The 13,319-nt window shown below is 44.2% G+C and overlaps 1 protein-coding gene across 7 annotated transcripts in view; it reads right to left on the reverse strand.

Moving 5' to 3' along the window:
- CAMTA1 (calmodulin binding transcription activator 1) overlaps positions 1-13,319 on the reverse strand; it is a 483,528-nt gene that overhangs the window by 27,678 nt on the left and 442,531 nt on the right. For all 7 annotated transcript variants that reach the window (XM_068916223.1, XM_068916222.1, XM_068916220.1 and 4 more), the window contains 5 exons: positions 3,798-3,937; positions 3,319-3,515; positions 2,897-2,975; positions 1,749-2,064; positions 833-1,356 (listed from right to left, as the gene is read on the reverse strand). In XM_068916223.1, coding sequence (XP_068772324.1) covers positions 833-1,356; positions 1,749-2,064; positions 2,897-2,975; positions 3,319-3,515; positions 3,798-3,937 — 1,256 coding nt within the window. The remainder of the gene's footprint in view (positions 1-832; positions 1,357-1,748; positions 2,065-2,896; positions 2,976-3,318; positions 3,516-3,797; positions 3,938-13,319) is intronic.

Consider the following 13,319-nt stretch of genomic DNA (forward strand, 5'->3'; position numbering starts at 1 on the left):
GTGAAGCCTTTGACACTAATCTGCAGGTGAAACCAAACTGCAGCTCTTGGAGCCACAGCCAGATGCTTGAGCATACCCATTGCTCACCTGGCACGTTTCAGAGCAGCCATTTAGCCTGCAGCCACAGCACTACTTCTCTTAGTATCACCTCATCTTAGTACGGACTGTTCCCAAAGGACTACAGTGCCACCTTAGCCTCCTTTACTGATGTGGCCAGGGGGGCCTGCCTTTTTTTCCCCTGACCACGTGCCTCTTGCCCCCAACTGACACAGCATTCGGAACCTGCAAGTGACAGGAAAGTGCTCTGCTGAGAGCACGGGCTGGCTTCACAGGCTGCTTACAGTCTGCACGTCTCTTGCTTGTATAATCTGTGCAGATGAACAAAACCCTGTCAACAAAGCAAGAGGCAGGATCTCTTGAACTATCCGCAGTGAGAGACCTGGAAACTCTGTTCTGGAACAGTCTACCAGCTCCTCTCATCTGTGAGATGTAGTATCTTATCACAGTTAACACAACCCTTAGAGTCTGCAAAGAATTTTGTGCATTCTGTACACTGTCCAGGTGTATGCCAGTGCATGACCCTAAACGCTAACTGGTAGCCTTGCACCTGGGTTGAAAGGACACCCTTTCATAATGGAAGAAAGTATAAACCAGCTGCAATTACTGCCACCTTTTGCAAAGCACTACTCAGTGGCTCTGTTGTGCATTCCCAGAGCTAAAAGGCCTTCACAGAAGTTTCTCACAGTGACGTTCCTTAGCGTAGCTACCACATTCTCTGAGGTTGAGAAAGATGTCTCTGGCCAGATTATCTTACTGCTATGGTTATGCTTACCTGTAAGTCATCCATGTGGTGTAAGCAGTCCTCATCCCCTACGTTGTCCCTATAGGACAATAGCTCTGCATCCACCATCTCCCTGTCAGCCATCATCAGCACATTCATCTGCTCTCGCTGACGTAGCCGATGAGCTACAGTGTCCTTCCCCAGTGCAGCCCCCTTCTGGGTCCCTGCCACCTGCACTGCAGACACACCAATATAAATGTCTTTTGGGTTCCATTTGATTCCTGCTTGGCTGCCAGAGCCCCGGTACCCAGTGACTTCTGGGATGTGCTGGGAGAGCTCCCGGCCATAGTCCCTCATCCCTTCACTGGGGCTGATTGTCTCAGCGGCGGATTGCTTGGAGCTGGAGTTTTGCTTCCTGACACTTGGCTGTTCCAGGCTCAGGGCTGTGGAAAGCAGCTTCTCTTGCCGGGCTTGAAAATATTCGGGGCTCAGTTTATGCTTTTTGGGTGCTGGGTAATCTTTCTGAGTCTCGCTACTGTAGTAACTGGAAGGTTCAGATCTTGGTCGTCTCAGCTCTGGAAACAAACAGATCAACGGTGAAAACGAAAGAGGTGACACACGGATCACTATAGAAAGTGCAATAGCTCCTGCTGCAGAGCTGCAGGTGGAAGTTCATGCCATGTTCTAAGACAGACAACGGTACGCGCAAAGGGAGTAACTATCATCCAGGGAGGATATTATCCCAACCATTCTTAAGACACACGTCTTTCTAAAGAGACATTCACTCCTCTTCCCAATACTCATGCAAGTGCATGAAGCACATAACAAGGAGCCACAAAAAAAAAATAAAAATTGAGCATGGACAGCAAGGTTACAGGTGGCATCTGCCACCCAGGTGAGCTCCTTGCTCCAGCTTTTTACGTATCATGCGTCAGCAAAGGGGCACTTACCCTCAGGATTATTTTACCTGTATTTGTACTGGAAATCACAGTGACTCCCTTCTGAGGCTCTTGGGAGGCAATGAGCTCACTGTGCCACTGGGATACCCAGTTCTCTGTGTTGGAATCTGTGCTCGACGGGCACTGAATTCTGGGATTTTGCCCAAGCTGGGCTTGTTCATCTCGCTGTAGCTGCTCCAGGCACTCTGCCAACTTTACGTGGCCCCGAGACCGGGCAATAGCCAAGGGCAGTCTCCCAAGGGAGTCAGGAATAGAGATGGCTCGGCGGTCCCACTTATACAGCACAACAGCTGCATCCATGTGGCCCAGGGCACATGCCCACATCTAAAAAAGACCAAAGACAGAGAAACGACCCACTGCAAGATCAGCCTTCTTGTTCCTTTCTTGCTAATGCAGTGGAGTCTTGTCAGCAAAACAGGGAAAACCACAACGTGCTTGAATACCAGCAACCGGCTTTTAAAAGTATCCCATCTATACACAGGGCCATAACAGAGGATTAGAGGATGCTATTCTCTCCTTTGAGAGATGCCATCTGCCAAATGAAGCCAGTAACTTCTTATTTAGTAATAAATAGATGATTTCTCTAATGGCATCACTGCAGAACAGCTCCATACACAAGGGAATCCTGGAGATCAGAAACACGCAGACGGGACTAGAGGTAAGGAACAGTAGGCTCAACATTCTGCTGTTGTAAACTGGGACTTACTCTGGTTCTGCCTATTTTGGCTTTTTGTTTAAATTCTCCATAAATATGATTTCATGAGTCTAATGACCAAGATATTGTGATTTATTTTTATTTTTATTATTTATTTATTTATTACAATCGCTACAGTCTATCAGTCAAGCAGGGCAACTTGAAAGAAAGCACGTAAGGACCTCTCCCCACCACTACAGCGGACGCTAAATAGTAGATAAAACAAATCAAAATGCCCTGTCTGCTCCCTTTCCTCCAGTTACTCCATGACTAGGATTTTTGTGTGGCCTCTCTCAGCAAAACGCTAGGAAGCAGACAGTGCCATGCCTGACCATTTACACAATAAGGAAACACAAGGAGCATCTACTCTTTAGAGCAGAAAACACACCAGAGAAATAACACATCATACCCCTCAGGAGGGTCCTTCAGACCCTCTCAGAGGTTTCAGCCTCTGTTGCTTACCAGAGGAGTGCAGGAGAAATGATCCACGTTCAAAGGGTCAACTTCCAGCTCCAGGTCGATGCTGTCTGCATGTTTGGTGCTGCAGAGAGAACAAATGATGCTCTGTAGACATGTTCGGAACTTTTCTTAGAGCTACAGCTTTACTCAGTGCACACCACCAAAGATGTTGCTGCATATATGCCCATGATATATATTTACTGCAGCTGGTGCCTCCACCAAAGGGTTTAAAAGCATGAGAGATCCAGCAATTGGACTCTCTCAAGAGACAGGTCCTGCCAGAAAAGGGGACAGGAACAAGTTCTCGCACTGGGCACAAGATGCTGTTTGTAAGGGACAACCATAAGTCTGGAGCAAGCAGAGCTTATGCATGCTTCTGCCATGTCTGTATCAAAAACCTAAGAGTCCAAAGGGTTGGGTCTTACCGCCATTTGATGAGTGTCTGGATCAGTGTAGCATAGCCCTGGGCAGCAGCTAGGTGAAGCAGTGTCATTCCTCGGAAAGTCTTTGAATGGATCAAGTGTTTGGACTTTGCCCAGCAAGCACGACTCATCATCTTCTCGCACACCACCACCACGCGGCTCTCAAAGCAGCTGCCCAGTGTCCCAGTCCCAGAAACGCACTGCAACACCACACACATCCCAGTTCAACCACTGAGGGCAGCTGCAACCTGCCTTAAGCAGGTAACCGTTCACTTTTAGAAATACTGAGATAGTGGCAAATTGGAGTGAAAATGAATTGCTGCTAGACACCCACAAACTAGATGTGTTGTTCAAGAAAAACTATAACCCTTTCCAACACCTCCACCCCCCCCCCAAAACAAAAAACAAAACAAAACAAAACAAAACCAAAGTCTGGTAAGACAGCATAATGCTGCTGTGACTGGACACAGCATGGTTCATACCTGCACCTGAGTTCCTCCACTCCCACTCCCATTGCCCCCGCCTCCTACTCCTTGCTTGTGCTGCTGGGATCCTGTCATTTCGGCCATTCTCCTCTCCATCTGCTCAAGGCGCTCCAATATTGACATCCTGAACTGGTTATCTGGGTTGAAGAAAGGCAGAATCAGGATATTTCCATGGAAAGTAAGCTCAGTTTTTGGCAGCCTACTGCAGAAAGTCACAAATGACAGTCCTAGAAGTCATGCAAGAGATTTGCTCTACTTGGTAATGCACAGGGACAGACTCGCCCTGCAGCATCCTGCCACTTTCAAAGTGCTGCTGTAGGAATTTGAAATCCTAGGAAATTTCTGTAAAGGAAAGAGAAGGAAAAAAATCAAAACCACAACTCCCCATGTGACAAAGCTGGAGAGTTTTGAAAAAACACAAATGAATTCTGGACCTCCATCTGGGTGTCTGCATCCCACAGCAGCACACCCTCATTTGCCAGGCTGAAGGTGGATCCCTTCCGCACCATTAAAGTGAAGGCTATCCTACTGCCTCTTTGCACTTCTTGCAAGCGTCAAATGCTCCTTTCAGACAGCTGATCCACCTACAACACAACCACTGCAAGTGACAGATGCAAAGGAGAGATTCCAATATGCCCCCCCACCCCTATTTCTTTCCTCCTCAATTCCTGTATTTCCCTGTCAGAAGACCCTTCTCCCCAGGTGACTGCCTTCTGGAGGTACTGCCCTCTCAAATCCGAGTTATTCAAGGTCACGTTTTCCTTTACATCTTCCTTTGTGACTAACTGTATTCACACAATAACAGATCAGGATAACGCAACTTCTTTGAAAATAAAAGGGAAAGTAAGCCCTAAGCAAACATATCCCTTCAGAATGGGTTTCAATAGGATCATATCTGTCCAAATACTCTAGATTTTAGAGTCAAGTATTACCCAATCCCCCTACTTTTACAGGAGCCCTGAATTCACCTTGGCTTGTCTCCTGAAACTGTGCAATAAAGGTACCTGGAGGAAAAAAGATTGCTTTGTTTCCTTCTATGCTTGGTATAAGGAGGCTTTAAAAAGGTACTTGCTCCTTCCCAGACCTGACAGACTCCATTTCTTGGAAAATAACTTCAGCCAAGTGCCTGAAACAGGACTGCCTGAAATCACAGAGTACAGGCATTGATAATTCAGCAATACCACTCTGAAAAGTAGTGCAACTAGTGAGCCCTCCAGTCTCTGCAGAAGCCAGAAGGCAAAATTAGTTTTTCTTCTCCTTGCATCATAGCCCAGTATTAAGAGCCTGAATTGTGGAGCACAGATATTTAGATAGGCTAAACTCAGTCAATAAACTCAGTCAATCTTCTTGAGTGTAGGCTGAGTCAATGCAGTTTGCTTGGCAGCAAGCAGAGGGCTCTTTTTGTCTTGTGACCCCCAAGGAGAAGCTTCAGGTGGTTGATGTAAGGGCACCTGTAGGGTGGGAGGCCAGATGTCTGGAAGATCTTCCTGCATTAGCTACAGAGCCCAGGTCACCCTCCACAGACATTACACATCTGCATTACAACTGCAGGGATTAGAGGTCATTTCTTTCCGATCCACACTAAATCATGCTACAGTATAATTTGTTGGAGAGGGAGGATTTCATGAATCTTGCTATCATGCCAACAGTGAATACAATAAATTGCTGGGAAAGGACAACCCTCATCCTGGTTGGTTGCATATGCCCATGGACGTGATGTGGTAAGTGCAGGGAACCAGTAACTCCAAAAACAAAGCCCATTCACAGTAATGGGCACCTGTGCATGAAAATGAACTGATTAGGTTCTCAATGTCCTATCTCTGAAATGTGGTCAGCACATAGTACCAAAAGAAGTTGTGTTTTCCCAGCAAGTCTTTGTTCTGGCAGTGCTGCAGTGTGCTGCACTGCAGTCCATGTCATTGCCTCCTCCTTCCCCATTACCATGCAGAGCACGTATGCTGCAGAGACTGACAGCAACCTGGCATCACTAAGGCAACCCCCCTCACCACAACCCTGTGTCAAACACAGCCACTACAACTCACTCACTGGGAGAAGCAGCCACGTTTGCTGCAGAGGCTAAAGGCATACCATTTTGTGCATTTAATGCCACTCTGTCTAGCTGGATCGCCAGCACTTCATTTTATTAGCAGCTAAGAGAAGGAACACACACCAGGTAGCATATCTGAGTCTCCAATCTCAAATGGAAGAAATTAGCATCTTTCTAAAAATAAGAAGAAATTTATGTTGAACTGTTACTATAGGGCAATAAGCCCTGGGCTTTTATAATGCTTCCTTACTGCAGGGACTTGTTCCATTTAGTCGTCAAAAGAGAACAGTTATTCTGTACAGTCAGAAGCAGCAGGAGAAAATGATTCCAGTCAGGTACAGAATTATGCTGTGAAGATTACTATTTTTTTTCTTTTTTCTAACTGAAAGTGTTGTGGAACAGAAGTGGGGGACCCCACACTTGTGTCAATTTTCCAGACTCTTCTTTAAGGATGTAGCCTCTGGTGTCTTTAATGAGTGAAGTCCCCATCTTTCCTGATGGAGCAGCTAAAAACACTGAGCACTTCCTGGACACTTTTCATCAGAGGATCAAAGATATTAAAGATTCCCAGATGGGAACACTGAAACAAAGAAAGAGAAGACGAGAACTTTTCTTAGGGAACAGAAAACAGAATTTGAAACCACATCCAGTCCTCCCAAGTATTCCTATTCAGGATAGGCACCTTGACAGCGCTCCTGAGAAGTATTTAGGGGACAGGACTAGCAGTTTTCAGGCAACACAAGGTATCTATTTGACTTAACAGGTGTCTGAAGGACAGACACTAGAAATTCATTGCAGTCCTAAACGTGCACCCTTCAGCATCTTACCAAAACACTGATGTTTTTTATAGGTGGTTGTAAACTGCTGCTCAGTCTAAAGGCAGGTCAGAAATACACCGGTAAAAAGGGCAGCAGAATTAAACGTTCCGGAGTTCTAAATCTCCAGCATACAGTGAATGGACCAATGGAGCCTTTTCAGTATCTAGTAGACATTAGAAAGCTCCAAGCAGCAAACATGTTAAGTGGTGCAATAACACAGAAAGTACCACTATGCTGCCATTTTTCCATGTGATTAAACTTGCTATCTGAGCAGCTAGAACAAAGCTGCAACTGATAGAAATGGCAAAGTTCTTTACATACAGTGTTTCTGTAATAAATTCCTTTGGCATCAAGTACACCGAAGTGTTTTCCTATGAAAACCCTAATTGCCAAAAAAGTCTTGTTTGGGCTTTACTAGCAGTACTTACTAGCCCTCACAAGGCTGAGCTTTTCATAGCGGAGCGACAAGCTAGTCCATGGATTCAAAAGCAAACTTAGGAAATGCCAAGAAATATCACCGTGAAGAATTTTTCTGCAGGTTCCAGTCCTAAGAAAACTGTTTTTTTTTTTCCAGGGCCTTGTCAGGGCTGGGTTATTCCACAGTGCAAAGACCCTGAAGGGAACTTAACTCTTTCAGCAGAGAGAGAACAGGAAGAGCTGCCTGACTAGATTTTGGCTTTTGTACTAAGAAATTGGTTTGAATCTAGAGAAATCAAATTTCCTTGTCGTTTCCCTAAAATCTGAATTATCCTTTGAAACCAGAATGAGCTTCTTTCGTAACATGTGTTCACAGGAAGCTTACTACCAATTACAGTAACTGCAGCAAGTTATGGATAAAATATTTCTGGAGTTGCAAAACTACTCTGGAAGAAGTCTTTTAAGGATGAATGATTATTTACATCAGTTAGTATTTTACAGAGATACTGATTGTGTATGTGCAATGCTAATACCTAGAGAACCAGGATACAGATTTTTGTTAGCTTCTTTTTGCAGAACTGGCTTAAACTGTTTGGTGGTGGGTTTTTTTAAGCCCAGATCACTTCACCAGTTAATTTAAAGCAGACCTGTACAAACAACTCTACTAGCCAGCACAGGAGATATAGGGAATGGAAAATGGAATGAACAGAGGAGTTAGAGGGAGTGGTTCTTTTAAATCCAGTTTTACTCCCAGAGAAAGGTGTCATGGAATCATCGCACCTCCAGTTTTTCCTTTAGCGTCCTTCAATGAAGCAGATCAGAAATTCCTCAGTAAAAAACTAAACAGATTTAATTTAAGCTATATATAATTTCACTTGCGACTGTAAAAGCACTTTTACTGTGAAACTCAGAGTGCCTGCTAAGGGCTTGTGACAACTCCTGACCATAGTACACAGCACTTCGAAACGCTTCCCATTTTTTTTCTCCCCATGCAAGTAGGTAACAGTTACTACAGGAAACATGCAGGATTATATACCGGATGGGACTGCTGACAGATACATAAGTTCAGTTATAATCAGACTTACGGAGAAGTCTGAGAACGTGTCTTGTTTACTTTCGTTACAAGAGGAGCTACTGGAACAAATAACGTCGTGTTCTCAACTTAATGCCTTTGCCATTGAGGAAAGCCCCAATTTCAGAAAACGGTACGAAAACTGATCACACCTTCTGTTTATACAGTAACAACTAGACAACACTTGGCACAAATTAAGATGCAGGTAATCTGGACCCCAAAAAACAATGGAACACATTAAGGGAATGAATTACTTTAACTCCCAGAAAATATACGGGGAACTTTATGGCTCACTATCTGTTCCACAGCTCTCCTGAGAGCACATATAACCTGAAGATCACTGATTACTGGTAACCAGGGATAGGTCACAGCAGCTTTCTTCAGGGACTTACAAATACATGAACATGCCCCGTTCACAAAGGGATATATTCTCCCCCTTCTGAGGGGCACAAACATCGCAGGTGTGTTATCTCAAACTTCCTCTGCCTCCCAAACACAAGAAGTGTTTTAAAGCGTGTGTGGATTCCTGTTAGGCCAGGCCATTTTCCCCCATCACAGTGATATTTTGGAGGCCACTGGGTCAAGTGGGCACATCTCGTTCAAAGTAAAGCTCTAAAACATGTAGTACACTGAGAACCTCCCCACCCCCCAAAAATCAACTCCCTAGCACAGCATCTAATTCCAAAGGTCTGAGAATAGTTCCTGAACAACAGATGTGGTGCTAGTTATCCACAGTGAGAAACATCACGTGAATGGCTGATTCAGCACATGTCACGTTACCTTCTTCTGCAAGTCCCTGCTGCCCCAGGACCAGAATCCCTACAAATGAGTAAAGGGACTCTCGCAGAAGACGCACCAGAACCTATGTGCTCAGACGAGGAACTTTCAGAGCTTTAGTGGGGTGTTTCCTACTTGTTATTCACTGCATGAAAACTGGCTGAAAGGTACACGAGGATCCTACTGCTCTTCTGCGTTAGAAGCTACAAGCTCCTAACACTATTAACTTATTCGCCGTCTTTAAGCAGAAAGCTGTTACACAGATACAAGGCGAAGCCTGAAGAATCAATTGAAAAATAATCACTTTCAATCTTTTTCTCACAGCACCCCAACAGCCATATAGTAAGTTGTCTGCCCTAACTTTCCTGTCAGACTACCAAAGGACACTCTACTTTCAATCAGCATGTCTGGCTCAGTCCTTTTGGGAAATCTGGCCAAAGAAATTCATTTCATAATCAGAATTTCATCAGAAATATCTTGTCTGGTGGAATCCAGAACAGTCACATCAGCTCCCCTCAAGCAGACTGGCAGAGACTGTGGCAGTAGCAGCTGCTGGGTGACCCTAGAACTCGAGGAACCTCAGCCATTCAGTCCCGTGATTCCACCTGTAGGAGACAGACACTCAGGTCTCAATTAGAATAAGGATAGAGTCGCCACTCTAAACAGCATGGGGAAAACAAGCACCAAGTTTGGGGGAAACGCCCATGCTGCAGAAGTCATTTACACCTAAAACATTTCACAAACCACCTTTGACAGCTCACACTTCTACACAGCCCTCCCTATCTTCTAAGCACATGTTCCAAAGACACTGTTATTTCACACATGGTTCTCTCTTTTCTGAGCTACGTGAAGTGGCAACAGCATTGTTCCTGTTCTGTGGGCGTGAGCTCAAATCACCCTTCACTCATACACAGTGGCGCTCACTCTTGAGCAGTCCTAGGCCCTGATGAAATGCAATAAAGCAACATGTTAGCAAAGGCTGAGTAATGCAGCATGCTCAGCTCCTGTGCTAAAGTCTGCATGGCCCTGTGACCACCAGTAACTGCACTGCTGGTGCTGGCACGTGAAACTTTTCTAGGATATGCATTTACCTAAATCCTTAACAAAAGACAAAATTATCATCCAAGCCAGTACCACCTACTACTCTTCAGAAGCCTGCACTTCAATAACAGGCATCTAATATCTTCTATTTAAATCTTTCACGTTATCCAGGTTGGGTTGAGATGATTTTACTGCTGCTAAAAAACCCAGGTTCATTTGAGTAGGGCAATTTCACTTCACAATATTCTGGCCATTGCAGTGATACGTAACAGAATGTCAGAAAAAGAAGTACTTCCAGGGGGAGAAAAACAGTACAAAATTTGAACCACGACTTCTAGCACAGACATTCTGACAGGACATTCTGACATTCTTACCGTTCTGACAGGAAAGTCTATAGTTTTTGGACATGATACACTAGGCAGCAGGGCCAACTGTCTTCAGCTACAGTTACTTCTTAACTTCCCAAGCTCCACTTTTGAAAAAACAGTCCAGGAGGTGATCAAGGGAAATTCCTCAATAAGAGTAATGAGGCACAATATTGTCAATTGATCAGAAAGAAACTTTGTGATGGACAGGACTTCACAAGAATACATTTTTCTCTAAAACATTTCCACTTATGTAGGCTTTTAAAGCAAGACAAAACAAGAAGCCAGAATTACTAGACAGAGACACATCCGGTCGGAACCCAGAGGATCACTGAGTGGACACATGGGCCTTCCTGGCTTCATTGACACTTGTAAGCAAGTATGACATTAATAAATAGGGAAAATTTTAATCTTTTCCATCTCTTTTCTGCTCCTCCCTCCTCCTGCAATCTAACCCTCAAGAAGCTGAAGCTTAATATGGTTGCCACTCTGCTGCAAGGTCCAGCAATAACAAATGCTCTTCACTTTACCTCTTGGTTGCCATTGAACAGCTTGCTTCAGAAACTGTCAGCCCAACTTGTGAAGGAGGCCCACATCCTGCACAGCTATAAGACAGACATTAATGCTGACTGGTGGCTGAGCATCCACTACCTGCTATAAAAGACACAGGCTGCAGCAAAACCTGCTGTTACCAGGTGAGCTTGCCAGGGCTATAGCACACTTGTCACAGAGCTACGAGGCTACCTGCATGATGCACAATGTGGTACCTAAAACATCTATGATGGTGCAGGTTTTGAGGTAAGAGAATATAAACATACAGTAGCAAGTAACGGGATCCCCTTTGCCTGACAGAAAAAATTAAATGAATTATCATAAAGAGCGTTTTTTCTAATCAGTACACACTGCTTTATTAGACACTTCTGTCCTCCTCTAAAATCTGTGTATTTTGTTTCCAGAAGGATCTCTCCTTTCTTCCTTTTGCCAAGATAGTTTCAACCAGTAAGAAACACTGGCTGTACCACCCCTGATATGGTAGCGCAGTCGGAACTATTACAGAGGAGATACTGCTTCACTGGGAGAAAAAAAAATCTAAGCAATTCTTAGCAGTTGGCAGTGTCTATACCACCTGCCTTCTCTTACACTCTCATCTGCAAGGCTGTTTTTCCACCACACTGTGCAACACCATGCACACTCCTGCATATTCCATTGGGGCAGTATTTGCCCAGGCTAGAATTATTTCTCCACGATTGTCTACCACGCAACTGACAGTGTTTGGTTGCACTACACCTCTATCTGCATAAGTCCCCAACTACCAAGTTTAACTACTACGGAGCTAAGAATCCACTCCAAGAGCAATCACTGCCCCCCCAGCACGCGCAGTTTCTTTAACGACAGTTTCCATATTACAACGTTAATTGTATGAACATAGACAAACTGAATCTAACAAGTGCAAGAGCTGAGCATGACTAATATTATTCTGTAGTACAACTGCACTGTTAAAAAAAAAAAAAAAAAACCAATGCAAAGACGTTTTTCTGTTTTCCAGAGCATGTCAGACATACCATATTCTCTCATCCAATACAAGCTGTAAGTGGGGATGGAAGCAGTCTGGGACACTTCACTACCGTGAGTGCCAGTGCTCTGTTCCTATTTTACAAATGCAGCAAATTAAAACACTTCAGATTTCTACTTAATATTTTAAGACATAGGCACATCTCTGCTAGTGAGGTAGCACACTTCCCAAGCATCTTGATCAGTGAGAAGTGCCACAACAACCGAGGCACAAAATGAGGAAAACGCTGCATTTATGCTCTGAGCCTAAGGGACAGCTGAAGAAGGCCTATGCTTTCGCAGAAGAAATAAATACTACCAGTTATTGGCATGAATGATGAAAGAATCAAGATTTGCATATATAACCATCATCACTCTTTTTAAGCAATATACAACCATTGCCATTGCTTACACCTACCACTATAAGATTTTTTACCAGTAACATTTTTTCTACGTTTCCCAATGCTGTAGGGCTTCAGCTATCGATCCCAGGCCAGCAGCGGATTACTTTGTTCCACTCTCCTATTCCCAGCAGCCAATATTCCCCCAGAAGACGGTATTTCCCTCTCCTTTTTTTTTTTTTTTTTTTAAATCATGCCATTACTAGGAAAGAGGAGGAGGGAATAAGATGGGATGAGCTTTTCCCCAAATAGCAGTCTCTATCCCAACAGTGATAATGTTTTGCTTTTTCTTCAGAATTCTCTTCCCCTGAGCTCAGGGACAGAGAGATTTTCACAGTGTCCAGGAACAGCTACTTCAGCAAACTGCAGAAGATTTTAGAGATGCTAGGTGAACTTGGGGTATTAAAGGGAGGACACAGTGCTAAAGATGTTATTCCCTGCGCTATTCAGTATTTTGTATAAAAACAGCTGGTTGCCCTGGAGTCACCCTGTGCATCTCAGCTCAGAAGTTTGCTGTGCTTTCCCATAAGTGTCCTTCCTATGAAAGACGTTGTGGTTTTAGATACACACAAAAAAGCAAGTCTAAGGGGACGTGCTGCACTGCTGTTCACCTGCACTGTGCTACCGACTGCTGATGGAGAATCCTCTAAGAGGAACACCGTAAAGGAACTATAAACAGCCAAAACACCTCATAGGACTCTGCAGTATCTGTGCTACGGTACTGTAAATCCAGTAAAAGTTTTGACCTGAGTGTCCACTCATAGAAACTGCAAACTCAAGAAAACATATTCACCCACAAATCACCGTTCTAAGAGACAAAATAATATAAAATAACATCCATTTGCTACAAAATTAGATGCACGTGATCTATTGCAAGCTACAAAAAAAAGGGGAAAGACTGGATTAGCCAGCAAAGGAGATTTGAGATCTCCTTCATTGGAAGTTTTCAAAAAGTCAGACACCATCAGGCATGGTGCATGTATATTTATCCCTTCTTTACCCTGAGAGCGGCTTACGTGATCTCCTGAAG

Source organism: Struthio camelus, chromosome 21 (genome assembly GCF_040807025.1).
Source record: "Struthio camelus isolate bStrCam1 chromosome 21, bStrCam1.hap1, whole genome shotgun sequence".
NCBI classification, from domain to species: domain Eukaryota; kingdom Metazoa; phylum Chordata; class Aves; order Struthioniformes; family Struthionidae; genus Struthio; species Struthio camelus.